Here is a 24,558-nt window from a genome sequence, read left to right on the forward strand (position 1 = left end):
ATCAAGGGTGATTAGAATCAGCGGTCCGTGCACGGATTAAGACCTGGAACTATCTAGCCGAAATTTATCCGATTGGTCCAGGCGTTATTCTTTGATCAATGTGAGAACGTACATGTAACTTCTCAGCAGTTGGCTTTCATTCATTCATGTTTTTGATTTTGTAAACATCAGTTTGGAACACCACAAATTCAAACCCTTACGTACAAACTCTAGCCGCTAGTTTGGACCTGGTTTGGATCTAATCAGATATTTGGTCATTCTTTCTATTTGTCCCTTACAATCAAACCCCGACAATGAACGCTCCCGACCGGTCAGTAATATTTCGTAAACTTTGTCATTCGATTTCGCATTGCCCCTTCCCCATTCTCGTTCACTATGGAAGATTTAGGACGGTACGATGAAGGAATATGATTTCATATTCTGGGAGGAAGCCGCTGGTCTCCCAAAGTTGGGAATGTCGACTAAACTTCCTGGATCTTCAATTCACTTCAACTTGTCTCTCCAAATTTGCCCTCAAAACTTATCCTCAACATCTCCATCAACATGCCTCGCTCGAATATGAACGGGGATCCGGATCCGCTTCGTTTGGGTAACAAGGCCCCAGACTTCCATAGGTACCTCAATCTGCATACCCAAAGCAAAAGGCGCCACATTTGTTCCCTTCTAATCATCATCATCATCATCTTCACCATCAGCACTTTCCATCCTTCCCTCAAAATCTAACGTATATGTCACATATCACCTTGCTTTCTGATATCAGTCAACACGGGCTCGAAGAGGGCGGTGGACCAAACCCTAAATCTATTAGAATGGCATATTTTTTTATTGATGTACGATTACATGCTAACAGTTTCTAAGTTTCGAGCTCTTCCTCCTCAACGATGGAGAGAAGAAGATCACCGAAAAACCCTTCGCAGGTAAGCGGGTTCATTCAACGGACTGAAATTGCCGCTTGGTACTAACAAGTTCAGGCATGTCTAACACTTCGGACTTCATCATCTTGAAGGAGGACCATACCATCGGTAACCTGCTCGCTGAGCACTTCAAGCAGCACCCCCACGCGATGATGGCCGGCTACAAAGGTAGGACCTTGTTTTAGATATGTGTTGAGAACGAAGATTTTAATCATGGTATAGTCGCCCATCCTAACGTTCCCGAGGTTCTGATTCGACTTCAGACCGATGGCACTATTACTCCTCGCGAGTTGTTCATTGAGGTGTGCAAGCAGCTTGTCGCCTCTCTTGGACAGCTGGCGCAGAACTTCACTCGAGAGTACGAACTTCGCCGCATGGCCGGTGCTGGAGATGACTCTGGCGGTGGCGCCAACAGCAAATAAGTTCCTTGTTACTATGGCATGGCATTCTCAGGCATGGCGTTCTCACGATAAATAATGGACAAGGGCATGGGCAGAGATACCTGGCGTTACGGTTGAGAGTTGCTTCTATATTGCACTGCACTTTGCTTGACTTCGGACACTTTCGACTCGTTTATTGGCAAGAATCGCCTATGAAATTGACTTGACCTCTGATGAAGTCTTTCTAACCACAATGACCTTGCATCTCTAATTAGGCTGTCGTCGTGATTCTTGAGATGTTTGCTTCTTCATAATCGATCTGATGCATTGTTGGTATTTAGCTATGCTTCGTCATCAATTGCATCTCCTCATTAGTCTCGGAACTGGCCATTTAGTTCTTGGCCTAATCATGTAGCTACAGGGCCCTCTCCTCCCGGTATTAACTGTAGTATATGGTAAGTCTATCGTTACCAGATGTGCCGAATCTTAGAACGTACCATGCAGATGTTGTTGCCGTTAAGCAGTATCTTGGATAGCTTTGTGTGGTTTCCAGAGTAATCGCTGCCTGTTGTTAGAAATTGCTCAAGTGTTTTATGGCGGGCATATGCGCATACAATTCGGTCACATCTTCCAGGACCATGTCTATGACAATCGTTAGCTTGCTGTATGTAACCGGAGTGGTCTTACAATCCTACTTACTGACGTAGTCATCAAAACCAAGTAGGGTTCCGCTGAATTCTGATGAAATTGCTTATTAGCTACTAGATGATGCTTCTTCGGAGTACCTAGGTCATACCCTTGTCACCCTTCATAATGACCCATATCCTCGAGCCGACACACTTGTCGATGAGTTCTGCGACATGTGAGTTCACTGCCTCATTCTTCCATTCATGACGGAGATTTCAAATACCTAAAGGTAGAAGTTGGGATGCCATCTTGGAAGACAATACTGTCTTCGTGGATATTCTTGATTACAGTAGTCTCAAAAGCGTATTATATCGTCTTGGTTGTAGGTAAAATAAGAAAGTACTACAGTTAGTAGTACTTTCAATTGGGTTTAGACCCTCAAGTGCTGTATAAAAATTAGTCACCTGATAGCGAGTGGCGGACGCGTTAGGTGCGGTGCTTAGGTACTTATTCGCATGTACCTAGTACTACAAAGTCTAAGCTTGATGACTAAGCTCAACTCTGCCGACCGCATCCCGCCATTAGTGGATGCTAATGATAGTAGCGCCAAATTAACGCCTTCCAAGGTTCACATTCTCGAAATTCAATACACTCCACTATAACACACTATCCCGACGCGTCTAACAAGCATTGTGACCTGTACTAATTACACAGTCATCATGGAACATTGCTCTGATTCAACTCTCGTTAATCACCAATGACGTCCCTTGCAGGTTCAGAGATCGTCAGCACTGTTCTGAGATCTCAAAAGGCTTTGCGTGCGTCTCTCATTCCGCGGTTCGTCTGCCTTCTAGGAGTACTTATAAGAGCGAACGGCAAGGAATTTATTGACAATCAATCATTATCACAGTAATTGGGCAGTACGGAATGCTAGAATGACTGCAACGCCACCCAAATATCAGTTATGGCATCCCACACGAGGTATCTCGTTCTCGCCTGTTGCGCAGTCTCCAGTCTTGACTCCTGAAGACGCGAAAACTTCGAATGGGGCAGTGGCAGCAGCGAACCAAACCCGCTCTGCGACACCCCATTCAAATAGCTTGGAGGACTCCCTTCTGTATCCAAACTTAGAAGGGCTGTCGTTGTCGACACCAGAGAAAAATACGCCGGAATCCGCTAATGATGCGCGTAATACAACTAAGACGGTTGGTGAGGATGCAGACATCGTTTCTGTAGACGGGCAGATAAACGTGCCAGAAAATAAGGACCCAGAGGGACCTCCTATATCCGCATTGCCATTTAAGATGGTGGATAACTTGTTTTACGCTGCTAAGAAGGCCCCTGCTGGATCTACCAACTCGTTCTGGTCCTACACTCAATACAGAGCGACTTTGGAGGATGGCACGGAACAGAAAGTGAAGGTGCATTACTGTCGAAGCACGCATACGATGGAGCGGGTTTGCCAGGACTACTTCAAAGGAGAAAAAGTACTTGGCTTTGATTTAGAATGGGCCGCGGACTCGACGAGATCGCAGGGCTTTAGGAGGAACGTCTCGCTAATTCAGCTAGCAAGTCCGAGTCGTATTGGACTTTTCCACGTCGCTCTTTTCGCTAACAAAGACGACATACTGGGTCCCACGTTTAGGGCCATTATGGAAGACTCTAATGTCACCAAAGTCGGCGTTGCTATCAAAGGCGACGCAACTAGGCTACGGAATTTCTTAGGTGTCGATTCAAAGGGGTTACTGGAGCTTAGCCATTTGTACAAGCTTATTACGCATTCCACCACGGGCCGCTACAGCGAAATCAACAAGAAACTCGTTCCATTAGCGAGCCAGGTGGAGCAATATCTGCGTCTACCCCTATACAAGGGCCAGGACGTCCGATCAAGTGATTGGACCAAGCCTTTACGTATGGATCAGGTCTCATGTAAGCCGTTTCTTCTTTTAAATTTGTCGCACTCAATCTCATAGTATTATAGACTCGTCGTCAGATGCATATGCTGGATTGCAGCTTTATGCCACACTTGAGCATCATAGGAAACAGCTCGACCCCTGTCCGCCCACTCCATATCATGCGGAGCTCAACCTCCCCATTCGCATAGCCGATGGTGTGCTGCTAGCCATTAACGATGACCCGGTGGTAGACGCAACAGAAGAAACGGAATTGGAAGCTACAGCGACCGCCAAACCGAGAAGAACATCATCTAAACCACCGCCAGGCCCGAAAGACTCTCGCGTCGAGATCGCCGAAGATCGCGTAGCCCGTTACAAAACCGCCCATCCTAATGCGCAGGCGACTTTCGTGCAGCTCCGCGCGTACTACATGTGGCACGAACAGGGCCTCGACCCTCAGACGATAGCGACGCTACTGCGGAACCCACCCCTGAAGTTAACCACGGTTATCAACTATATACTCTCGGCAATCCAGACTGAGAAATTGCCAGCAGACACCGAGAAGCTGCGCGTTGAAATCTTGAGCACTGTGGTAGAGAGCACGTTGCAGTCTCGGTGGCCTTATATTACTGCCCTTGTTTCGGAATCGAGGTCGTGATGCTCTTTTCGAGCTTGTTCATGACCTTACGATTTGACCTCTTCAAATAGGGGCTTTTGGTGGCCTTAATATTTGCCTTAGGATCGATTATCCGGGAAGATAATTATCCACAATGGTGCATATTAAACGATCTACGGTCGTCGATTCAACCGCTGTTGACCTAGGTGACTAGCTAGGGATATATGGAACCCCAGAAAGCATATTCTGCATTGGTTGTATATAAGGGCAAAGCCGAAATTACTGTACTGCGTACTATAACACCATTTCTAAGGGTGAAATCGACGGTCCCTTAGCATTCTACTCTGCTATATTACTACTATTCCCCAGTCATGGTTATATAGCCATGTCAATTGATACTGTGCTATTACTCATAAAAGATATGCGATTCTAGTAAACCATACCTAAATAGTCTGATTAATATTGCCAAAGTTCGTATAAAGGCGTCCAAATCTAGGTAAATAGTCCACCGGACTTGTTAGTATATATGATATAGTACATTATAAGACCATGGCCACCTTCTAACCATATCACTTTCGCCGAAGATAGTACTTTAGGGCAATCGAGGGACATATGGATTAGACACCAAATATCTAATCTAAGTGGGTATATATTCACCATACCTTAATTTTCTCTATACACAAGTCACCGCTCCGCCAATAGCCCCATCTCAATGCACCCCGAAACAATATCCTACCTACTAATCCGCCGCGAGCAAGTCTCTGCCCGCATTAATCTGCACCATCTTATCCTCGCCACCGCTCACAATCCCCCAGCTCTTATCCCACGCCACCCCAAACACTTTAGCCCCGCGCCCGGGCACGTCGCTCTTACCGGCGCCGTTCTTCAGCCCCTTCTGACTCTCCCGCTCGATCACGTACACGGCCTCGCTTACGCTGCCGCCGCCCTCGGCCCGCGTACCCGCGCGCGCGCTCCGCAGATCCCAGATGCGACACGTGCCGTCGTGGGACCCGGAGACGAGGCTGTACTCGTTGTCGGGCGACGCGCTCAGCGCGGCGACCATGTTGCGGTGCCCGCGCAGGGTCATGACGGACGTCGTGGACGCGTCGGCGCGCGGGTCCGCCAGCGTGATGTGGCGCGCGGAGGTGCCGGCCGCGAGGAGCCCGCGCCGCAGCCAGGCGAGCGAGAGGAGCGGGTGCGAGGTCGTGATCACGTTCTCCGTCTTCGACGTCGTGAGGTCGAGGGTGCGGATCGTGTGGTCCTGCGACGCGGAGTACGCGATCGTGGAGTCGGTCGGGGAGAAGAGGACGGCGGAGGCGGGGGAGGTGTGCGGTTGCAGGAGGGCGAGGGGACCGCGTTGCGGCGCGGTGGAGGGCGCGAGCTTGCGCTTCTTGGAGGTGCTGGTGGCGCCGGGGAGGAGGGAGGCGGGGGCTGCGGGGGCGGAGGACTTGGAGGTGGTCCAGAGACCGATGCTGCCGTCGCTCGAGGCGCTGAGGATCCGTCCTGTTGGGCCGTGGACATCGAGGGATTCAACGCACGCTTTGTGGCCGTATAATTCGAGCGAGGGCTTCAGGGTACCGGAGAGGTGGTCGTCCGCCTCGATGTATTTCCATATCCGGACAGTGCGGTTGAGGCCGGCTGATGCGACCAGTGACGAAGATAAGAATTTGGCGGATTTGATGGTTGCGCTGTGCCCCCCCTGGCTACCGGAAGGTGAGGTTGCGATCACATTTCCTGATTTGTTCCATATCCTCAGCAGGCCGTCGTAAGATGCAGATAAAATCCTGTCCTGGCCCGTAGAGAACTTGTCGCCGCTCCATACTCCCGCACGCGAGCTCTCAGACAAGACGTCGACGTCGCTAACCCAGTCGTCGTGCTCGAAACCGGCCTGGTAAACGGGGGGTATCAAGCTGCGCACGTACTGCAGTGTAACCGTGCTCTCGGCAGAGAGGCCGTTGGCCTTCAGGTAGTCTTCGAGCGAGGTTCGTAGGAAGGCGCCGTTAATGAGGAAGTCGAAGGGGATGGGCGACGGGGTGTTGAGCATGGACTCCGAATTGAGAACGCGGGATAGGCCATACCGCTTTATGTCTGCGGGGACGAGCAATTGCGTTCGTCCTTCTGGGAGCTGCAGATCAGGCGATGTCGTCGTGAAGTTGACGCGGATCTGCTGGGGCTCGAGGGCCCCGGGTTGGGGTATGGACGAATCCATGCTGCCTTTCCAATGAGAGGCGCCTCAGGATCGTTTGATATTGCTGATTATTTAAGTCGAAGAAGATCTTGTTTTATTGGTTGTCTTAATAGTTTATCCTGCACTGTCAATTGCGAATGCTGGATTTTTGATTTTGTAAGTTGACTCTGAACTTTTTTTCTTATCGATAGTATGGTAGAAAAAAGGACCCCATATTAGTCCCTTCCAAAATTCACACTGTAGCTGTACCCCGCGATGCAGGGGTTTATCCAATCACGGCAGCGGCGTTTTAGAGTAGGTTAACCAAGCCACATAAAATACAGCCACGATCAATTAACGCCAAAACGCGTCGTCGGCTCTGTGAACGCGTCTTGTCAGTACTGTCTTTCAGAATTCTATACCGCTCTAAATTTCTATTCTTAAGCTCCAACAAGGACGCTGATGACGTTACTTCTCAATGACTTCACTCGATGATATTCCTGGAAACTTGCTCCGGAAGCCTTCGTATGTTCAATTGGCTCAGTTTATTATGTATATGACATATAATGATACTGACCATTCACAGGGGCAAACCGGAAGATGAGCTTGAAAGAGTGTTCTCAAATTACAAGCCGCTGCACTCGTTCAGGCTTGACAAGGAAAAACCATATAAGCAACAATTTGCTGATATGTACTTCCTAAGACTCACAAAGATCAAGCCTGCTGTCGAGCAGCTAGCATTTGAGGCATGGGATGGCAAGGTTATCGGAGACGAACCCGTAAAGCAAGCCGAACGAGTACTTGATATTCGGCAAGGTGAACTATGTTGGGTTGTCGGCACCGTTTACATGGATATGCCCCTAAAGCCAAATATTCTCGATGATGTCTCTAAGGATGTACGTGTTCGAGTTGTGGGACCTTCTTTTGATTTATCTAATTTTCTCTTTTTATTTTATAGCGATGGCTTTCGGCGCCTATATCGAATAAGAAGTACTACTCGGAGGATGGCTCTGACGCTATTATGCTCGAAGACGAGTCTGGCCGCGTACGCCTTGTGGGGGATGTGCTAAATTCAGTTATTCTGGTTACCGGTTGCATTATGGCTGCGATGGGCACCGAGAATTCAAACGGCGAATTAGAAGTGATTGATCTGAAATTTCCAGATCTACCTCCGCAACCGGATCGCTGGGCTCTATCTAATCCGTTGGCCACAAATGGCAGCATAAAGGGCAAAAAAACCAAACCAAAAGACGAGGACACTGAGATGACCGACGCCCAAGTCAAAGGTAGCGGAGGAAAAATAGCAATTGTTTCCGGCCTGGGGTTCTCTGGCAGTGACGCATCACATGCCATTGAGCTGAATCTATTGCTAGAATATCTGCTAGGAGAGTCCTTAGACCCTGCGGCGCAACAAGAACTATCACAGATAAGCCGATTAATTATCGCCGGAAATTCGATTTCTCTTGAAGAGAGAGAAGCGACAGACGAGGATATGACCGAGAAAAAGGCGCAAAAGAAGTACGGATACGATAGCAGCTCATACAACGCCCTACCATCGCAACTCCTAGACGAATTCCTCTCAACGTTATTGCCTACAATGCCAATTACCTTACTACCCGGTGCGCAGGATCCCGCAAATGCCAGCTACCCGCAGCAATCGATACATCCAGCCATGTTCCCCCATTCAAGATCATATACGGCACAACCGACCTCATCGGAAGCGGGTTGGTTTGACACGGTGACAAATCCGTGGGAAGGTGAGATTGAGGGTTGGAGGGTCCTAGGAACCGGTGGCCAAAATGTAGACGACATTTTCAAGTACGTCGGCAGCGATGACCGCTTGGGCATGATGGAAGCTATGTGTAGATGGCGATGCTGTGCTCCAACAGCGCCTGATACTTTGTGTAAGTCAACTACTCCTATCCCTACCATACTCTCTGCTGACATTGCGACTAGGGAGTTACCCTTTTCAGGATGATGACCCATTCGTCATGCAGACGTGTCCACACCTCTACTTTGTGGGTTGCCAACCTGAGTTCGGTACCAAGGTTATCGAAGGCCCGGATGGACAAGTCGTGCGACTCGTCGCTGTGCCATCTTTTTCAGCCACACAGGAAATAGTGCTAGTCGATACAGAGACCCTAGAAGTTACAAAAGTAAAGATTATTGCGGTTTAGAGCATTGTAATGGGAAAATGACTAGGCGAGTCAGAGCATACCATAGGAGTTGAACGGGCTTACGAAATGAGAAATTATTAAAAAACTACATAGTAGTACAAGAACTTATATGGATAATTCCATCCAATATTTGTGAGCGTTTACCATTTGACAACACTATGAATGGCAAGATGAGGGGATTCACAAGCTTTACAGGTAGGTTGAAACCATTTTATTCTTCATTGAGAGGAAAAGCGATTGACTCAGTCAAATATCAAATACTTTGTTACGTCATTGTGCTGATCGTGACTCCTTTCACACAGATGAGTTCCGTTACATAAGCCACTTAGGTTGAATTTAGCCGATATTTAGCCATTAAAAGTATGGCAATTGCCAAGCAGCCGCCGAATTTAGGTTTACCAACCAGTAATCCTTTGACGTTACAAATTTACCCCACAAAACTTCCAACTTCTCCATCTCCCCTCACTAAAAAATCAATCTCACTCCCATTCTCAATTTAGAACCAAACATCTTGCGCGTCCAATGCAAGTTAAACCCCTGTAGCACTTCCGTTCGATCCTTTTAGCGCCTAAATTTTTGTCTCCAATTTCAACCCTTTCTTCATTTCCAATTATCCATTCAACCTTTCATTTCGAACATCAACTTAGAAGATGGAATTGGACGTGGACATTGAAGAATTGATCGATGATCTATTAGTTGAAATCGCCTTCTCTGGTGTTCAAGGTGAGTTTAAGTTAACAATCTATCGATCGACCGATGCATAAAGTATATTAAGGCTTACCTATCTATTTTCTAGGATGCTCGGTCTCTACTCTCTTGAAAAAGATAGAAGCTTTCTTTAATGATGTAAAATTTGAGACTGGAGAATCTTCCAGGGCGCACCGTGGTGAAGGCGATGAGCCGGGTGGCGCCAACAGGAGCACTGCTATTTCCAATCATGAATCTCACATTCAACAAAACACTCGCCGTTACGACCTTTCAATTGGTTCGGAGGTTTGGAACTGGCTGGTGGCAAGGTCGGATGTCTCCGTAGGTTCCAACAGGAAATTCAACCATCTCTCGTTAGATGAAATCCTAGCTTTTCCAGAAGAGGAAGAACCTGAACCTTCGGCGGAAGACGTCAAATCAACCACCAATCAAACTGCCACTCCTGTAAAGGACAAGGGCAAGGGCCGTCCTTCAAAGCGCTCGCGAGACTTAGAAGAAGTTACACAGAAATCTAGACCTCGTCTTCACGTTTCCGAGGAGCGTCAATGGAAAACACTTGCTGGCCATGGTCCGGATAGCAAGAGGATACCATTATTTGAATGGAAGGCGCTTGTTGACATTGCATCTACAAGGGAAAATGGCATCCTTCAAGGAGATCTAGTTCGATTGTCTGGCCAGGACAAGCGCTCTCTCCCTACCCGGACCGACTCCCTCGCAAAAAAAGGGTATATCATTAAGCAACCTATCATTCTTCGAGGATGTCGCTCTAGCAAATTATGGCTTGCTAAGTTTTCCGAGAGCGCGAAGATGGGTCGTGATGGCCTTAACTTTGACAAGGTCGATCTATCAAAGGAGGCCTTAACTAAAGACCTTGCTCCAGTCCCGTTCAGTGATTGTTGGAATGGCGAAAGGCTTGATTACATAGCTATTGCACAAGCTTTCAATGCCGTCCTCAAGGCATGGGGGATCATGCGGTACTGTGATATGCGAACTAAACTGGACACCAGGGACATAGCTCAGATGAGAGCGTTAGCAAAGACGTCGCGATGGTTCACAGGCATTGGAGCGGCGACATTCGTGGCTGCTCGCTTCGCTAACGGCCAGAGACTTTTCAAGGACTGTGTCAAGTTTATAAGGGAACCGACAGCAGAAGAATGGAGAGTCTTTCGGACTACACCAAGTGCTCATATTAACGTCCCCTCAGCACGTCTAGGAAAGCGAGGTCAAGCATCTCGAGCCAGATATAATAAGGGCAAGGGGATACAGCCCAGCCCTCATTCACAAGCGAAAACAAAGAAAGTCCCAAAGAATGAACACCCAGCAGATCTCATGAGTCACGACGAGCCAGCAGTGTCGTTGTGGCATCCGTACGAGCCTATGGTTAATACGGCATTTAAAATAATCGAGAGAGCTGGTCCAAACGGAACCTCAAATGCCAAGGTTGGTCTTAGTACATTAGGACATACTTATCGCAAATATGTTGCTGCACTCACTGCGGTATTATCACAACCCAATTCACAACCTGGCCATTTACAACATCTAGACGTCGTCTCACAGCTTACTCGCCTGGGGAAGACGATGACCTACCAATTTTTCTCTGCTAACAACAGAGTCGGCCATCCTTCTACGGAACTTGGGAAAGAGGACGGAGCTCAAGGACAAGAAATTGAGGCGGCCGAACAAGCTCTTGATGGAGATACCTCGCAACAGAATCCAATTGTTCAAATAAGCAACTACGAATTTTCGCAACCTCTACTATCGAAGATTGCGAAGACACCCACGTCCTCGTTCTACCATATTAATAGTACGGTGCGAAAATCAACCCCTAGGTGGGGAGGGAAGCGAAAAAGGCTTATGATTGAAGAGCCTACTAGAGAAGCGAGCACAGGTATCCAAGAGCCTCCTACTAAGATGCCTCGGATAGAGGAATCTTCTCCAGTCAGAGAGGGGGAAGAGGAAGGAGAAAGGCCTGCGAGTGGCCAAGAAACAGATTCGCATGCAAATGAGCCCGAAGCTGTTCCCATGACAAGCTTGCGACAGCAATCCCATAGTTCAGAATTGTTATCTCCCTCTGTCCCTCCTCCATCGCCACCTCGCCCTTCTCGACCACCTGGTGTCTATCGCGAGCCGGACAACATGTTAGATCCTCCTGGAAAGAAGGGGAGGCGAAAGAAGTCACTTGTTCTCACATTCAGGCACGATGCACTCAAAACCTCGTCTTTTCTACAACCTCATGCAGGCAACGAGAATGATTCTGCATCCCAGACAGGACTTACACATCTTGCAGATTCGGGTCAAAGTGCGTCCCAGTCTACAGCTCAGGCCGATTCTACCGTCTCATCGGGAGCAGTGCCTACACAGCCCAAACGGAAGGCAAGACGTGGTGGTAAATTAGAATATCGATGCGATAAGTGCGGCAACAGTTGGAAGAATTCGAACGGTTTGGAATATCACCTTAACAAATCGCGATCTGCTTGCAATCCTACTTTCGTTCCCCCACCTATACCGCCCCCCAAGCCCCCTCGGCAACTTCCAACACCTAAGCCTATACTTCAACCCGAGTCATCAGAGATATCCAATAATCGGAACCAGCGCCGGACTCGAACTTCGCTACGACGACAAAGCTTGGATCGCAATGCATCTTATCATACCCCCGACACTGGGGACCGTCGTATCCTCCCTTCCAAACGTACTCGTCCCAATGAGACCTTCATTTCTAACCAATTTACTGAGGATCCTTCCGGTACCAATTCTATTAGAGGTACTATTGCCTTACAAAACTTGGAGGCCTACGATATTATAGATCATCGAAGACGCCGAGGAAATGGCGGCCAGGTTAGTGCTTTTGTTATGACTTCTCAACCACGTCAGGCAAGTCGAGTGTCGCCGCAGGCGAAAGACAAGAGAATTTCTGGAGCCGATGAACAAGTTATCATACCTAGTTCAACTATAGGAGAGCAAGAAAATGCTACTCGTGAGACAAGAACCGATACGGGAACCTCTTCACTAAAGCCTACAGTGCCTGGAAGCCTAGAAAAGGATACCCGATCTCCGACCACCAACTCCATCACTCCAAGTGCCACAGGAGACGCCCAAGGTGTTACAACGACTATCGAACAATCCAGCAAAGATGTACAATCGAACCAGACGTCTGCCCCAAAGAAAACTCCCAAGCGGTCTAATCCTACTGTCGGCACTCTACGCAGGGAGCGCACCAACCATATTATCCAGTATTTACTTGATAACAATGATGGAGTATTCCCGGGTCAGCGCTCTGTATACCAGGCTATGGTGTCTATTTGGGCAAAAAGACATCATGACATAGAGCCTCCTGACTGGAAGGTCTGCCAAAACGTGGTAAACCGAATGGAGAAAGCCGGTACGCTGCTACAAATGCACTTCTGCTTCCTTAATGAAAGGGGAAAGCTCGAGGAATGTGTTGTACTTGGGAAGACTATTCCAGGGAAGATCGATGCGGTAAAATTAGCCTCTGAGCCCAAAGTAGTTATTATGAAAGAAAAAATGCGAGAGATGTTCCCGGAGCCGTATATCCCGGAATCATTTTCGTTGTCGCAGGAGGAGGGCGAATTGTTTGACGCAATTGCGTCACGACATAAAGATACCTCTCAACCAAGCGATGCTCATAATCGGCCACGAAAGTCAAGCATCACTGAGGATGTCGAAGTCCTACAGTACCCGGCACAAGTCATGATTAACGTCGCCACAAACGCAAATAGTTTGAAGAGACCAATAGGTGAAGATGGAATAACGGACACCTCTCCTGCCAAGAGGATCCGCCTCGATGCCTCTACTACTTCCAGGCCTCCGAATCGACGCGAGCGCCGTGATCATCGCGAGTATTGGGAAGCTGGGAAGGTCGCAAAATACATATGGAACCAGAACCAGATCAAGAAAGGGGGCCAAAAAACTGCTTACCTTCAAGATTTTACGACCGGAACATGGTCAGTCTTGCCCCAAGGGGCTACTTCATCACAGTTCGACGTCAATAGGGTCTTGTGCTCATCTCATATTTCCCGTGGAAATGGCCCCGCTGCAGAGTGGCGAGGCAACAAGTCGAAGGCTCCTGGTAAGGCTTCGAGAGCGAAACGTATAAAGTCGTCACACTCAACTATTCGGAACCTTAAGTCTTTAGGAGGTGGCGATGAATCGATCATTGATGGCGCATCAGAATATTCTGGATCAATGGAATTAAATCGATTCGTTAAGCCGTCAATTTCTACGTCGTTTGTGCCTGACGACTCAGTATCGGAAGATGAGGATGAAGATACGATTATGCTTGATGCACAACATGACGACGTTGCAGATGATGACTTGGATGCTATCTCGAACGAAACCAGTACAAAGTTTGCGAAACACAAAGCGATCCAGAGCAAGGGACCAGGTTATTGGCCTCTGTTGTCATCCAGCTTTTTCGAGGAGAACTCAAGTTTCGCGTTGTTTGGGAATATGCCAAGCACCAAGTGGTTCATACGGGAAAATTTGCCACAATGTGCCGGTGATATTATCAAAACTTTCCGAGGAAAATTCCAGTTCAACTCCTGGGCAGATCCGTTGTATGGAAAATTTCTACGGGAGGTGAGCATCATCGAGGAATGGGAGAAATCACCTGATGGATCTCGGATTCTCTTGCACGGATCGATCACACCTGACTTTGATTGCATATTCGTGTCGCTTTCTCCTGATATTTCAAGAGCGAACATGAAACCTGTTGCTCGTGCTCTCGAATGGCAGCGCACGACCCAGTATACCGCGGAGAATATCCCAGACGATATCAAGAACTCTTCACCCGATGACGAAAACGCCGGCGTGGCAATGCCTATCCGTCGTAATAGGGGCAGGCCAAGAAAGGATTCGAATGAGTCCCCGTCTAAAGAGAAATCCAAACAGAGAGCACCCAAACCCCCAAGAAAGGTCGAAGCAGAGATCATACCCCGGGTGGAAATACAATACAAGACAAGGCAGTTCAGACCGATTCCCGTCCTGCATCGAGGACGCGTGAACAGACCGGCACCCAACGAAGATAAGCTTGGTCTTAACGGCGAGACCGACTTAATAGCCGCGTTTGTGGTCTTCAAAACTCTTCTGGGGGGCGTGGAGAAGAAGGTAGATATTGGGTTAATCCTGAAGACATTCCCTCAGTACTCTCACTCCTTCTTGAGAAAATTCTGGCCTAGGGTTAGCAAGGAGCGCAAGACGTATATCGATGCCCTGACAAAGAAGTTTCAATCCTCGTTTATAGAGGCGTACGAAAAGGGAGAAGTTAAGCCTCTCAATTATGACGACCTTGATTCGTACGATTGGAGATCACTAGTCATTTGGGCAACTAAACTCGAGACGCACGAGAATGTGAATCTTCCAGATTCCCGCCGTGCTTTGGAAGAAACACATTGGCTAGAGGACCAGGTTAATGAGATTCGAGATTGGAGAGAGACATGGTTTCAGAGCTTAGCTTCCATTTATTCTCGAGTCGAAGCAACCGCCAGCAAGCCTGTTTCCATTCCTATCAGTCGTGGAGTCACGGCGGAAGAAGAACTCATACGTCGTGCGCGATCGTGGGTCCGTTCATTATGTGTCACCCCGATCACACGCTCCAAGATGCCAGAAGAAATACGCACGAAACTCCTGCGACTGATTGGTAGAGATGAGGACGAAGCGAACAAGCTGCTCAAGAAGGTCGTAGATCGACTTACGTCGGAACGAATAGCGGCGAGAAGCAAGGGCAAGATATTTGGTCAGGCTTTAAGATTGCACGGAGTCTTCGCGAAGCAACTTGAGAAAGCCCCTACAGTCGAGAAATTCTATCAGGCTGTCAACTTTAAAGCATCGCTTGACCAGGTTTTCCGCAATGACGAGGCGTATGTTGTACCATATCTTGCCAATGACGGTACAATTATGGCAATCATCAATCTTCAAGCCCACGGCCGTATCCGTATAGAATCTATTGGTGCTCCCAACATTCCCTTTGGGTTCGAGCCCGGCAATTACGATGGTAGAACATTCCCGAAGAGCTACTATCACTTCAGCGTAAAATTATTGCGTACGGACACCTACATGTTTGATGATGATCTCCCTGTCCTTCAGCACGCAATGCGCATGGAGCCACCTAAGGAAGGGCCTCGAGATCAGATACCGATCTGGGTTGACTTCTTCGGAAACCTCAACAAAGGCCGATGGATTACGTATCTCGGCATGATGGTTTTGGGAATGGCGACCAAAGGACCTCTAACGCCAGAGACCGCAAGCGTGCTTATGAAGCCGTTTGTGGAACCGTTCGAAGCGAAGCTGATTATGGACTGGACCGATAGGCTAGGTATCCTACAGCGCCTCGACTCGGATAAAAGTGCGACAGCGGGCGAGTGGTGGTGGTTAGTCGTGGGGAAGCTGGCACAAAGATATCGTGAGGAAGTTCATTTTCCGGCGTTCAGGGCTTGAGAAATCGTAACCTGCATCAACGTTGACCCGTACATAGGAAGATACTGCATGACATGGTATGGAGTATGGTGAGGCGCTTGGAAGGTTGATATATCCCCTGGGTTTTGCTACAAGGCTTTGTTTTACATTTTCGAGATGCTAAGAAATTGAGCATAATGGATGATTTCCATAATTCCACCATTAGAGACTGGCCAGTGCCTCGTGATTTTAGCTTCGTGTCTTAAATTCGTGTGCTCTCGAATGAGTTTATGACAACTACGCTAATACTATGCCTTGGACTCTTCTATTCCCATAGCAATTTCCTTTCGTACATTCTAGGTGCTGCCTCATATACCACCATATTGTTACTATTACGTACTGCCTATACCTAGTAGTCCATAGACTATGCGGCTCAAGCGACAATTCTATCTAGAGCGCCTACTGCGGGTCAGTCCCAACATGAAGGCTTTAGGGCCGGAGACCTAACGCATAGGCCGACAACGGGAATTATTTCTATATAATCTTTATTTGCAATGAGCTGCAACATATCTCACTCTCTGGTGTGTTTCGCAAGGTGCTTTCGTCTAGTGGTAGGACAATACGTTGTGGTTTGTAGGCTACGGCCTGAGAACGACATCCGTGTAAACGGCGGTTCGATCCCGTCAGGCGCCATGGGATTTTCTCCTTTTTTATGCTTGCTTGGAAAAGTCATTAGGGCTGATTTAAGATTTACTGTTAACAAACAATAATTGATTTGACTTCCATAAAGTAATAAATCACCTACATTGGTATAGGACTCGAATCGACTCATTATTCTCGGTTTAACTTCTGCCTCAATAATTGCAAACTTATCTTGTGCTCAGCTAACGCAGCTGATGTATCTAACAGCAAGGTAACGAGATGCCAGTCACAGGTATTCTCAAAAAAATCGGACTGCTAATTTCTTGAAGGGTTAGAATCTAATACAATTCGTGGTATCAATTCCCATGACAGCGAATAATAACAATAACAGCCACGCCTGTATCCTGCCAGCCAGTAGTAACGCCGATTCCCGATGCCTGTTCTTGAATTGCTGGAACTCAGCTCAATAAAACCTTCAGAAGCATGGCGATTAACATGATCACCAGCGACGCGATAGCATAATCGATCCAGGGAGGCACCCCCGCGTTCGGGCTCATTGGTCGCCTAACCGGCGTCGATATGCCCTGGCCCACCGGATCCGGTAATGGCGTTCGACCCGTAGGCGCCGGCACCCCCTGCGCCGGCTGAGCAGCCCGCGGAGCCGCCGTCGTAGGCGTCGGCCGCAAGATCTCCCGATCAGGCACCGTCTGGACAAAGCCCTCGGCCAGCTCCGCACTCTCGGCGTCCTCCCTCGCGCCCTCGTCGCCGGCAGCCTGCGCCTTCGCCTTCTCCATCTCGTCGCGGAAGCCCATCTTCAGCTCGGCGGGGACCTCGACCTCCTCCCGCCTCGCCTTTTCCCCGGCGTCGAGCTCCTTGCAGCGCTCCTCGCACTCGGCGATGATCTCGGCGTTGGTGCGGGCGCAGGTCGCGCAGCGCCAGGAGCCGCTCTCGGCGGCCAGCTTGCGCCGCACGGCGTCGCTGGTGTCGAGGCCGCCGAGCTGGCCGCGCGCGTCCGTCTCCATGAAGGAGCGCAGCGCGACCAGCGCCGTGCGCACCCCCCACGCCGGCTGCCAGGTCTCTTCGTGGTGGCCACTGATGCTCAGGCAGATCTCCCGGTTGGCTTCGAAGCGCCCGCTCGGGGTGGTGAAGCGGAAGGAGGGGGGGCGGAGGGGGTACGTGGGCGGAAGCACGATGCGGCCATGGTACAGACCGTCGGCGAAGGAGGAGTTAGGGGGTCCGCGGAGGGTGAAGTGCCATTCGAAGAGGTCGGATTCTAGGGGGGAGGCTGTGTAGTCTGGCGATGGAGAGGTGGAGAGCTCGGCGGCTTCTTTTACTGTTGGTTATGGGCGGATTGGTTAGTTTATTGTGAGGCATAGGACGGGGTAATGGGGGAGGGAGAAATGGGATGAGATGGAAGCTTACATATGCGGCGGATGGTGGGGGATTTAGTGTTGAACTTTGCGGTGGCCATGCTGGCTGGTGGTGGTAATTTGCGATGTATCTATTCTATCAGCAGGGTGGTAATTGGTCACTACTAGTAGATCATCATGGGATGAGACGAATGAGACGAATAGAATAGAGGTAGTTCTAATAAGGCGATATATGCAGATCCTAGAATATGAAGGATTTGAGTACTGGTTTCTAGTTCGGACAGGTCGGACGGTGGTGTTACAATTGTGAGATTCCTTATGTTCTAGGAGACGAGGCCAGGTTGTCTTGATGTAGGTACATAATTCGGTGTTCCTGGATTGATGCGACACGATAACAAACGAACGTATCAAGCTGAAATAATAACCGCATACGTAAGCAGCCATTGCCAATGACGACAATCGTAGCACGTGACTGTAGGTAAGCCTTCAAGTCACGTGCTTGTATCACATTTCCTTCACAGACGTCCTTTCCTTTGTCTTGGTGTGTGACAGTCTATTCAATCTTCCTAGTAGGGAATAATTCGGTTCTATCAAAAGGTTAACAGGAATATATGCTTCGATCTTAATTTCCTTTTTTATGCATTTGTTCCATTAGTTTACAATGCCTCATACCAAGACGATGCTCCCTAACCTTCCTTCACAAGAGTCATTCTTGACTGATGCTTTATTGCTTGAAAGACACCCTTGACTTATAGGAGATAAGTATTATTCGAACCATTATCTATAATAGTTGTGTGTAAGCCGCATATGTTAACCATGATTCTTCATAATGTGGATCTCCTATGGTCTCATCTCAGGAGACTACCACTGGAGTCTGGGTAATCGTATACATGGATAGTTTCTATTATCCGATCTATCTCTAACTAACTTAACGTACATTTCGTTAAACTTTCTCAACGAATTCTTTCCTAGCCCTTAACAGGGACGAGGTTCTTTAAACCTAAGTTCTTCCATACTTGCTCACTTCAATGTGGGATTGACAACCTTACTTAAGGTAACCGCAACTCCCTCTAGACGTTGAAGAGGTAGTAGAATATCTATTTGTATTGGAAGGAACGATATAGAACAGAGTTAGAGTTTGTTGGTTCAATGAATTAGGTATATATGAGCGGAAGGTAACAGAGATCTCTTATACGTTCTCTTCACTCTCATTTTCTGTGATATTTAACTTTTCTCACAAAACATAAAAACTCATTCCTCTAAACTTCTACATACCATACCGCAACTTCGATAATAACTCTCTATCTCTTCAAGATCTTCGGGTTTACTCGTACGTATTATATGAAGTCGGATCTTCAACTAGTCATTTGTCTCTCCCTTCCTTGACAGTTCTCTATCTAGCTATACCCCCCCCCCCCCCCACTCAAGGAACAATGCCGGTTCTAAAGAACTCTTCCTACACTCCTCCTATGCCACGATGCCCAAAATGCAGGGCTACCTTCACCGACGGGGGACTCCTTCGCTCTCATCAGCATCAAGCAGGCCATTTGATTTGTGGTTTGTGTGAGGTGTCGTTCCACACAATTGAGGCCTTGCTCGCTCACCGCAAGGAGGTAAGTCTTCATTTACCAGTAACTATATTTTATAACCACCCCAGCTCACTTTAAATGCGTATAGGATCACAAAGCTGCCCAGGACCTCAGATGCCCTGGTTGTACCAAGAACTTTACCACCACTAGCGGATGGATTTATCACATCGAGTCTGGCCAATGTCATGCCATCTTTCCGTCGGATATATCACAGGGGCTCGTCACGGTTATGGATGCCATTGCGGAGAATTTGATGAAGACTCAACTCCAAGGCGAAGGAAACACTGACTTTTCCGGACCGTCCCACATCACTGATGCTTGGGATGGCGAATGGACGAACGACCCGAGCTTAGATGCCCAGAAACATCCCGAGAATTTCCCATCGCTTGTAAAGCAGAAGTCTCATCTCGCGGTTCCGAAACAATCGGACCCGCTCACCGGTGCTGGCGCCAAAAATCTTGTGCAGCAACCTGGCAACGTCTGGGCCCAGAAGAAGAATTTTTTCCCGGAGAAAGCAAAGGAGTCAGTTGTCACACCAACTCCTCAGCCATCTTTCCTTGAGAGTCCGGGGGAGCCGGTTCTCTCTAGTCGACCCACCGGACAACGTATCCTCGATCCTGACCACGAAGACTTCAATGTAGCAGCATTCTGGAATCCTATCTTAGAGACTTACAATTGCCCTCACAACAGTTGCAAGTGAGTTTTATCATATCAAATCATATCGATGAACATGTCTCACATTTTCATAGTTCGAAGTTCAACCGCTCGAAAGGACTCATATCCCATTTGAAGTCCCCTGCGCATTCTGGCGTTCGGTTTAACTGTCCAGGCTGCAGAGCCGTATACACGTCTGCTTTTTCGTGGGTCCAGCACGTAGAGACCGTCAGCTTATCTAAGTGTCGTGTTAGAGAGTCGCGTGAAATCTACGGATACGCACTGAGGGAAATTACTCATGGCGCTCTAGACGTTGATACACTTAGCGAGCTTCCTAACGCCACAACGAAGGTGAAGGTCGTGGAAGACTGGGCTAAAGCAAAAGGGCACAAGAATGATTTCGTGCCGGGAACGACTGAATGGGCTGACGCTAAGAAGGCTGAGGCATCTAAGGGACGCGCTTGATCAGGTCGAGAGCACGCATTCTAGATGAAGGACCTGGCTAAGTTATACGATGCGCTGTGCTCTCTGACCGATGCTTCCTTTAGAGAAGTACTTTTTCCTCTGGCCCGACATAATTGGCCCCAACACTGACTAATTATGCGGTGGTTATATATGCTTCGGATTCTGTGTGCTTGGCGCTTCTGATGTGCTCTGGCAATCTCTTTATTTCGCTGAGCAAAGGGTATTCAGAGTAATGATGCTCATTCATCCTGGACGTCAGTCTGACATAGAACGCTAATAAGATCATCGTACATCACTGCTCTTATAATCCGCATGATGATTTCTGAAGTTGATGATATGCCATTTGAGTTAGACATTAATGCCTACCTAAAACGAGGCACTATGGGATAACTACACTGATAACCGGCTCACTAAACAATATTGAAGTAACAACAGACTGTCTTGTTCACGTTATCCAGCCAATGAGTTACCAGGGAAACATTTCGTATTTCACGGTAAGTCATTTTATCCATGGATGGATTAAGGTTGTGATTGGATTGCCCGCATATCACTCTACGCAATTCAGCCGCCAGGGGATGGAGAGCTTATTGCCAAAGTAGATATCCCACCTTTAGTGCATGTTATGACTTGATGGCGCAGCTATATTTCCAATGTGCCTTCCACGCATATGTTAAAGGCAAGGAATTCGACTCAATGTTTCTCGCCGCTTTCTAGAACGCTCGATATTACCTATGTACCTAAGAGTATTTATTGATCTGAGTATTCTAAGTAAAGGAGGGGTCTCTTAAAAACGTTCGACGTCGAGCTGTATCGATGCAATAGGTGGGTTCTCCGCCTTCTCCATTTTTAGACAAGGCAATTTACTGTAACGATGGACATTGGAGTGGGATCGAACCCTGCATATTCATATATTGCCCAGTCGGCTGGTGATCATCGCTGTCGAGAAGAAGCCCGGCAGATGAACCATCCAGGGCGGGAGGGACTCTTATTACCAAATTGTATCCGTGATAATGGCTCATGGCGGGGCTTGACGTGGATTAAGGGTCTTATATAACATCCCTATCTAAACACCACCTCCTATCTACCCATTAGGACGTACCGCTCTTTTTGGTCCTCTCTACGGCGATCATGTATTTATACATAACGGCGGTGGCAACAGCGTGGCTTCTCGTGGGCCAAGCGATAGCGCAGGGAATAGGAAAGGTGGAGACGCACCCAAAGCTTACGACGGAGAAATGTACGATCAAAGACGGCTGCGTCAGGCAGAACACCTCCATCGTGCTTGACGCGAGCTTTCACGGATTAAGACAGGTGAACAGCACAGGCAGCTGTGGGGGATACGGCGGCGAGCTAAGTAAGGAATTATGTCCGAACCACGAGGCATGCGCGAAGAACTGCGTCTTCGACGGCGCGGACTACGAGGGCAGCGGGGTGGCGACGAACGGCAGTGGCCTGACGCTGAATATGTACACCCAACGCGACGGAAACGTGACTTCAGTGAGCCCGCGCGTGTACCTGTTAGACGAGGGCGAAGAAAACTATGAGATACTGTTTCTGAAGCATGGCGAGATTAGCTTCGACGTGGATGTGTCGAAGCTGGTCTGCGGCATGAACGGCGCGCTGTACCTGACGGAGATGAATCAGACGGGAGCCCGCAGTGCTCTCAACCCGGCCGGCGCAACATACGGGACCGGGTATTGCGATGCTCAGTGCCCGACGTTGCCATTTATTAATGGAGTGGTGAGTTTGCGATGGAGGTTCCGTGTTTACCTGCGTTTCTACTCGCTTGTCGTCTGCCTTAATGCGTTAATATTCTCTTAAAACCGATGAAAACTTACACATCATTCGCAGGCGAACATCGACGCTAGAGGATCATGCTGTAATGAGATGGACATCTGGGAAGCCAACTCGCTAGCCTCAGCATTCACCGCGCACCCCTGCGCCAACGCAGGAGTCTTCGAATGCAAGGGAGACCAGTGCGGCAGCCTCGGCGTATGCGAGAAGTCCGGGTGCGAGTACAACACATGGAAGCTGGGAAATACTTCGTACTATGGTCCTAACCGCTCTGCCTCCCCGGACGGCGCAGACGCAAACGCGACGAAGTTCACGGTAGACACGACGCGCCCGTTCACAGTAACAACGCAATTCCTGACGACAGACAACCCGTCGCCGATCAGAAACGGCGCGCTGAACGAGGTGCGGCGGCTGTACGTGCAGGACGGGGTGGTGATCGAGAACGCGTACGTCGCGGACCCGATGATGCCACCCGGCGACTCGCTGCGCATGTCGCACTGCCAGGCCAGCAGTGCCCTGTTCGAGGATTTGGGCGGCCTAGACACAATGGGCCACGCGCTGGACCGCGGCATGGTGCTCGCGTTCAGCATCTGGAACGACGGCAGGCAGTTCATGAACTGGCTGGACGCGGGCAAGGCCGGTCCGTGTACGCTGCTGGAGGGCGATCCCGAGGTTATCAGGCGCCAGAGCCCCGGGACGAGCGTGACGTTTAGGAATATTAGGTGGGGGGAGATTGGGAGTACGTATGGTAACGGGACGATGGCCAGGTGAGGGATATGTATGTGTTATGTTATGCATAAGAGGTGATTAGGTATACATTATTTAGCAAGGACCTGCAGGAAACAATTAACCGTTAATTTATGGTTTATGTTTTCCGAATTATAAATATATAGTTTATTTTAATTTAACGTTTATTTATCCGAGTGTTTATAAAATTAAACGATTTTTTATATTTTATTATTAAATATTTTTAAACGTTTAAATTTTAACGATCGTTTTTAATTAATAATAATTTTAATAAATATATATAATTATTTTAATATTTTAATTTATTTTAATTTATTTTAATTTATTTTAATTTAAATATATATAATTATTTTAATATTTTAAATTTTTAATTTTAAAATATATATAATTATTTTAATTATTTTAATTTAATTATTTTAATTTTATTATATTATTTATTTTTAAGTTTTTTAAAGTTATATATAAAATTTTATTTTTATTTATTTATTTACACGTTATTTTTTTTTTAAAAATTTTAAATGTTTTAAAATTTAATTTTTAAAAAAGTTTTTAAAAATTTATTTATTTATTTATTTATTTATTTATTTATTTATTTATTTATTTATTTATTTATTTATTTAAAATTTATTAAAATCGTTTTTAAAAATTTTAAAATTTTTAAAACTTTTATTTATTAATAACGTTTATTTATTAATAAAATTTAATAAATAAATATTATAATTATAATTTAAATATTATAATTATAATAAATTTAAATAAATTCGTATTTTTATAATTATAAATATTATAAAAAGTTTATTTAATTTAAATAAATTTAATTTAATTTAATTTAATTTAATTATTTATTTTATTAATTTTAAAGTTATATTTATTTTTATTAATTTTTATAATTTTTTATTTAAATATATTTTAAGTTTTAAATAAATAATTAAATTTTTAAACGTTTAAGTTTAAATTAAATATAAAAATATATATAAATATTTATTTAAAAAAATAATTTTTTAATGGTTTTTTTATTTTTAAATATTTATTTTTTTAAATTATAAATTAATTATTAATTAACGGTTAATTATTTTTTATAAATTTTTATACGGTAAAAAAAATATTATTATTTATATTTTATTTATTATTTTATTATATAATTATTAAAATAATATAATTTATAAAATTTTATAATTTATTTAATAAAAATTTATAAAAAATAATTAACCGTTAATTAACGGTTTATTTATTTAAATTATAAATATATAATTTATTTTATATTAACGTTTATTTATTTAAACATTTATAAAATTAAATAATTATTTATATTTTATTATTAAATATTTTAAAATATTTAATTTTAAATAATTATTTTTAATTAAAAATAATTTTAATAAATATATGTAATTATTTTAATATT

General features: G+C 46.5%; 9 protein-coding genes and 1 non-coding gene across 10 annotated transcripts; 7 read left to right on the forward strand and 3 right to left on the reverse strand.

Moving 5' to 3' along the window:
- Positions 1 to 123: 123 nt before the first annotated feature.
- On the forward strand, positions 124 to 1,549 carry F4807DRAFT_403623 (DNA-directed RNA polymerase II subunit RPB11). The gene is made up of 4 exons (XM_047996030.1): positions 124 to 310; positions 859 to 917; positions 972 to 1,082; positions 1,137 to 1,549. Exons 1-4 carry the CDS (start codon positions 294 to 296, stop codon positions 1,334 to 1,336), a joined length of 387 nt encoding a protein of 128 aa, XP_047859049.1. The 5' UTR covers positions 124 to 293; the 3' UTR covers positions 1,337 to 1,549.
- F4807DRAFT_403627 (like-Sm domain-containing protein) lies at positions 1,550 to 2,385 on the reverse strand. The gene is made up of 6 exons (XM_047996031.1): positions 2,205 to 2,385; positions 2,091 to 2,147; positions 1,994 to 2,032; positions 1,909 to 1,936; positions 1,792 to 1,855; positions 1,550 to 1,737 (listed from the first exon to the last, which is right to left on the reverse strand). The coding sequence occupies exons 1-6, from the start codon at positions 2,227 to 2,229 to the stop codon at positions 1,702 to 1,704; spliced, it is 249 nt and encodes an 82-aa protein (XP_047859050.1). The 5' UTR covers positions 2,230 to 2,385; the 3' UTR covers positions 1,550 to 1,701.
- A 161-nt stretch (positions 2,386 to 2,546) lies between these two features.
- Positions 2,547 to 4,919, forward strand: F4807DRAFT_403629 (ribonuclease H-like protein). The gene is made up of 3 exons (XM_047996032.1): positions 2,547 to 2,758; positions 2,832 to 3,850; positions 3,903 to 4,919. Exons 1-3 carry the CDS (start codon positions 2,679 to 2,681, stop codon positions 4,472 to 4,474), a joined length of 1,671 nt encoding a protein of 556 aa, XP_047859051.1. The 5' UTR covers positions 2,547 to 2,678; the 3' UTR covers positions 4,475 to 4,919.
- On the reverse strand, positions 4,897 to 6,791 carry F4807DRAFT_403632 (ribosome biogenesis protein YTM1). Its single transcript, XM_047996033.1, has one exon. The coding sequence runs from the start codon at positions 6,639 to 6,641 to the stop codon at positions 5,172 to 5,174; it is 1,470 nt and encodes a 489-aa protein (XP_047859052.1). The 5' UTR covers positions 6,642 to 6,791; the 3' UTR covers positions 4,897 to 5,171.
- A 197-nt stretch (positions 6,792 to 6,988) lies between these two features.
- Positions 6,989 to 9,153, forward strand: F4807DRAFT_403634 (DNA polymerase alpha/epsilon subunit B-domain-containing protein). The gene is made up of 5 exons (XM_047996034.1): positions 6,989 to 7,124; positions 7,186 to 7,495; positions 7,558 to 8,503; positions 8,556 to 8,971; positions 9,079 to 9,153. The coding sequence occupies exons 1-4, from the start codon at positions 7,078 to 7,080 to the stop codon at positions 8,774 to 8,776; spliced, it is 1,524 nt and encodes a 507-aa protein (XP_047859053.1). The 5' UTR covers positions 6,989 to 7,077; the 3' UTR covers positions 8,777 to 8,971; positions 9,079 to 9,153.
- An 82-nt stretch (positions 9,154 to 9,235) lies between these two features.
- On the forward strand, positions 9,236 to 15,945 carry F4807DRAFT_1047 (uncharacterized protein). Its single transcript, XM_047992677.1, has 2 exons — positions 9,236 to 9,499; positions 9,573 to 15,945. Exons 1-2 carry the CDS (start codon positions 9,427 to 9,429, stop codon positions 15,935 to 15,937), a joined length of 6,438 nt encoding a protein of 2,145 aa, XP_047859054.1. The 5' UTR covers positions 9,236 to 9,426; the 3' UTR covers positions 15,938 to 15,945.
- A 544-nt stretch (positions 15,946 to 16,489) lies between these two features.
- Positions 16,490 to 16,588, forward strand: F4807DRAFT_t1. Its single transcript has one exon. It is a non-coding gene; the product is annotated as a tRNA-His (tRNA).
- Positions 16,589 to 16,718: 130 nt separating this feature from the next.
- Positions 16,719 to 18,298, reverse strand: F4807DRAFT_403638 (UBC-like protein; the record flags this gene model as incomplete). Its single annotated transcript, XM_047996035.1, has 2 exons — positions 17,960 to 18,298; positions 16,719 to 17,870 (listed from the first exon to the last, which is right to left on the reverse strand). Coding segments are annotated over exons 1-2 (919 nt in total), but the record flags the coding sequence as incomplete, so codon positions are not given.
- A 1,042-nt stretch (positions 18,299 to 19,340) lies between these two features.
- On the forward strand, positions 19,341 to 20,615 carry F4807DRAFT_449202 (uncharacterized protein; the record flags this gene model as incomplete). Its single annotated transcript, XM_047999993.1, has 3 exons — positions 19,341 to 19,520; positions 19,585 to 20,192; positions 20,246 to 20,615. The coding sequence occupies 3 exons, from the start codon at positions 19,341 to 19,343 to the stop codon at positions 20,613 to 20,615; spliced, it is 1,158 nt and encodes a 385-aa protein (XP_047859056.1).
- Positions 20,616 to 21,205: 590 nt separating this feature from the next.
- Positions 21,206 to 23,333, forward strand: F4807DRAFT_403645 (glycoside hydrolase family 7 protein). Its single transcript, XM_047996036.1, has 2 exons — positions 21,206 to 22,355; positions 22,467 to 23,333. Exons 1-2 carry the CDS (start codon positions 21,744 to 21,746, stop codon positions 23,178 to 23,180), a joined length of 1,326 nt encoding a protein of 441 aa, XP_047859057.1. The 5' UTR covers positions 21,206 to 21,743; the 3' UTR covers positions 23,181 to 23,333.
- The last annotated feature ends 1,225 nt before the right edge of the window (positions 23,334 to 24,558 follow it).

The sequence above is a fragment of the Annulohypoxylon truncatum genome, assembly GCF_022578515.1.
Source record: "Annulohypoxylon truncatum strain CBS 140777 unplaced genomic scaffold F4807scaffold_1, whole genome shotgun sequence".
Classification (NCBI taxonomy): Eukaryota; Fungi; Ascomycota; class Sordariomycetes; order Xylariales; family Hypoxylaceae; genus Annulohypoxylon; species Annulohypoxylon truncatum.

Coding starts and splice junctions, on each gene's coding strand:
- F4807DRAFT_403629 (XM_047996032.1), top strand. CDS start 2,679: ATGACGTCCCTTGCAGGTTCAGAGATCGTCAGCACTGTTCTGAGATCT. Junction 2,759..2,831: donor CGTGCGTCTCTCATTCCGCG/GTTCGTCTGCCT, acceptor TCATTATCACAG/TAATTGGGCAGTACGGAATG. Junction 3,851..3,902: donor ACGTATGGATCAGGTCTCAT/GTAAGCCGTTTC, acceptor ATAGTATTATAG/ACTCGTCGTCAGATGCATAT.
- F4807DRAFT_403623 (XM_047996030.1), top strand. Junction 918..971: donor CACCGAAAAACCCTTCGCAG/GTAAGCGGGTTC, acceptor TAACAAGTTCAG/GCATGTCTAACACTTCGGAC. Junction 1,083..1,136: donor GATGATGGCCGGCTACAAAG/GTAGGACCTTGT, acceptor ATCATGGTATAG/TCGCCCATCCTAACGTTCCC.
- F4807DRAFT_403627 (XM_047996031.1), bottom strand. CDS start 2,229: ATGGCATCCCAACTTCTACCTTTAG. Junction 1,937..1,993: donor TGGTTTTGATGACTACGTCA/GTAAGTAGGATT, acceptor CGATTGTCATAG/ACATGGTCCTGGAAGATGTG. Junction 1,738..1,791: donor ACGGCAACAACATCTGCATG/GTACGTTCTAAG, acceptor CATATACTACAG/TTAATACCGGGAGGAGAGGG.
- F4807DRAFT_403634 (XM_047996034.1), top strand. CDS start 7,078: ATGACTTCACTCGATGATATTCCTGGAAACTTGCTCCGGAAGCCTTC. Junction 7,125..7,185: donor AACTTGCTCCGGAAGCCTTC/GTATGTTCAATT, acceptor GACCATTCACAG/GGGCAAACCGGAAGATGAGC. Junction 7,496..7,557: donor TCGATGATGTCTCTAAGGAT/GTACGTGTTCGA, acceptor TTTATTTTATAG/CGATGGCTTTCGGCGCCTAT.
- F4807DRAFT_1047 (XM_047992677.1), top strand. CDS start 9,427: ATGGAATTGGACGTGGACATTGAAGAATTGATCGATGATCTATTAGTT. Junction 9,500..9,572: donor CGCCTTCTCTGGTGTTCAAG/GTGAGTTTAAGT, acceptor TCTATTTTCTAG/GATGCTCGGTCTCTACTCTC.
- F4807DRAFT_403632 (XM_047996033.1), bottom strand. CDS start 6,641: ATGGATTCGTCCATACCCCAACCCGGGGCCCTCGAGCCCCAGCAGATC.
- F4807DRAFT_403645 (XM_047996036.1), top strand. CDS start 21,744: ATGTATTTATACATAACGGCGGTGGCAACAGCGTGGCTTCTCGTGGGC. Junction 22,356..22,466: donor TGCCATTTATTAATGGAGTG/GTGAGTTTGCGA, acceptor CATCATTCGCAG/GCGAACATCGACGCTAGAGG.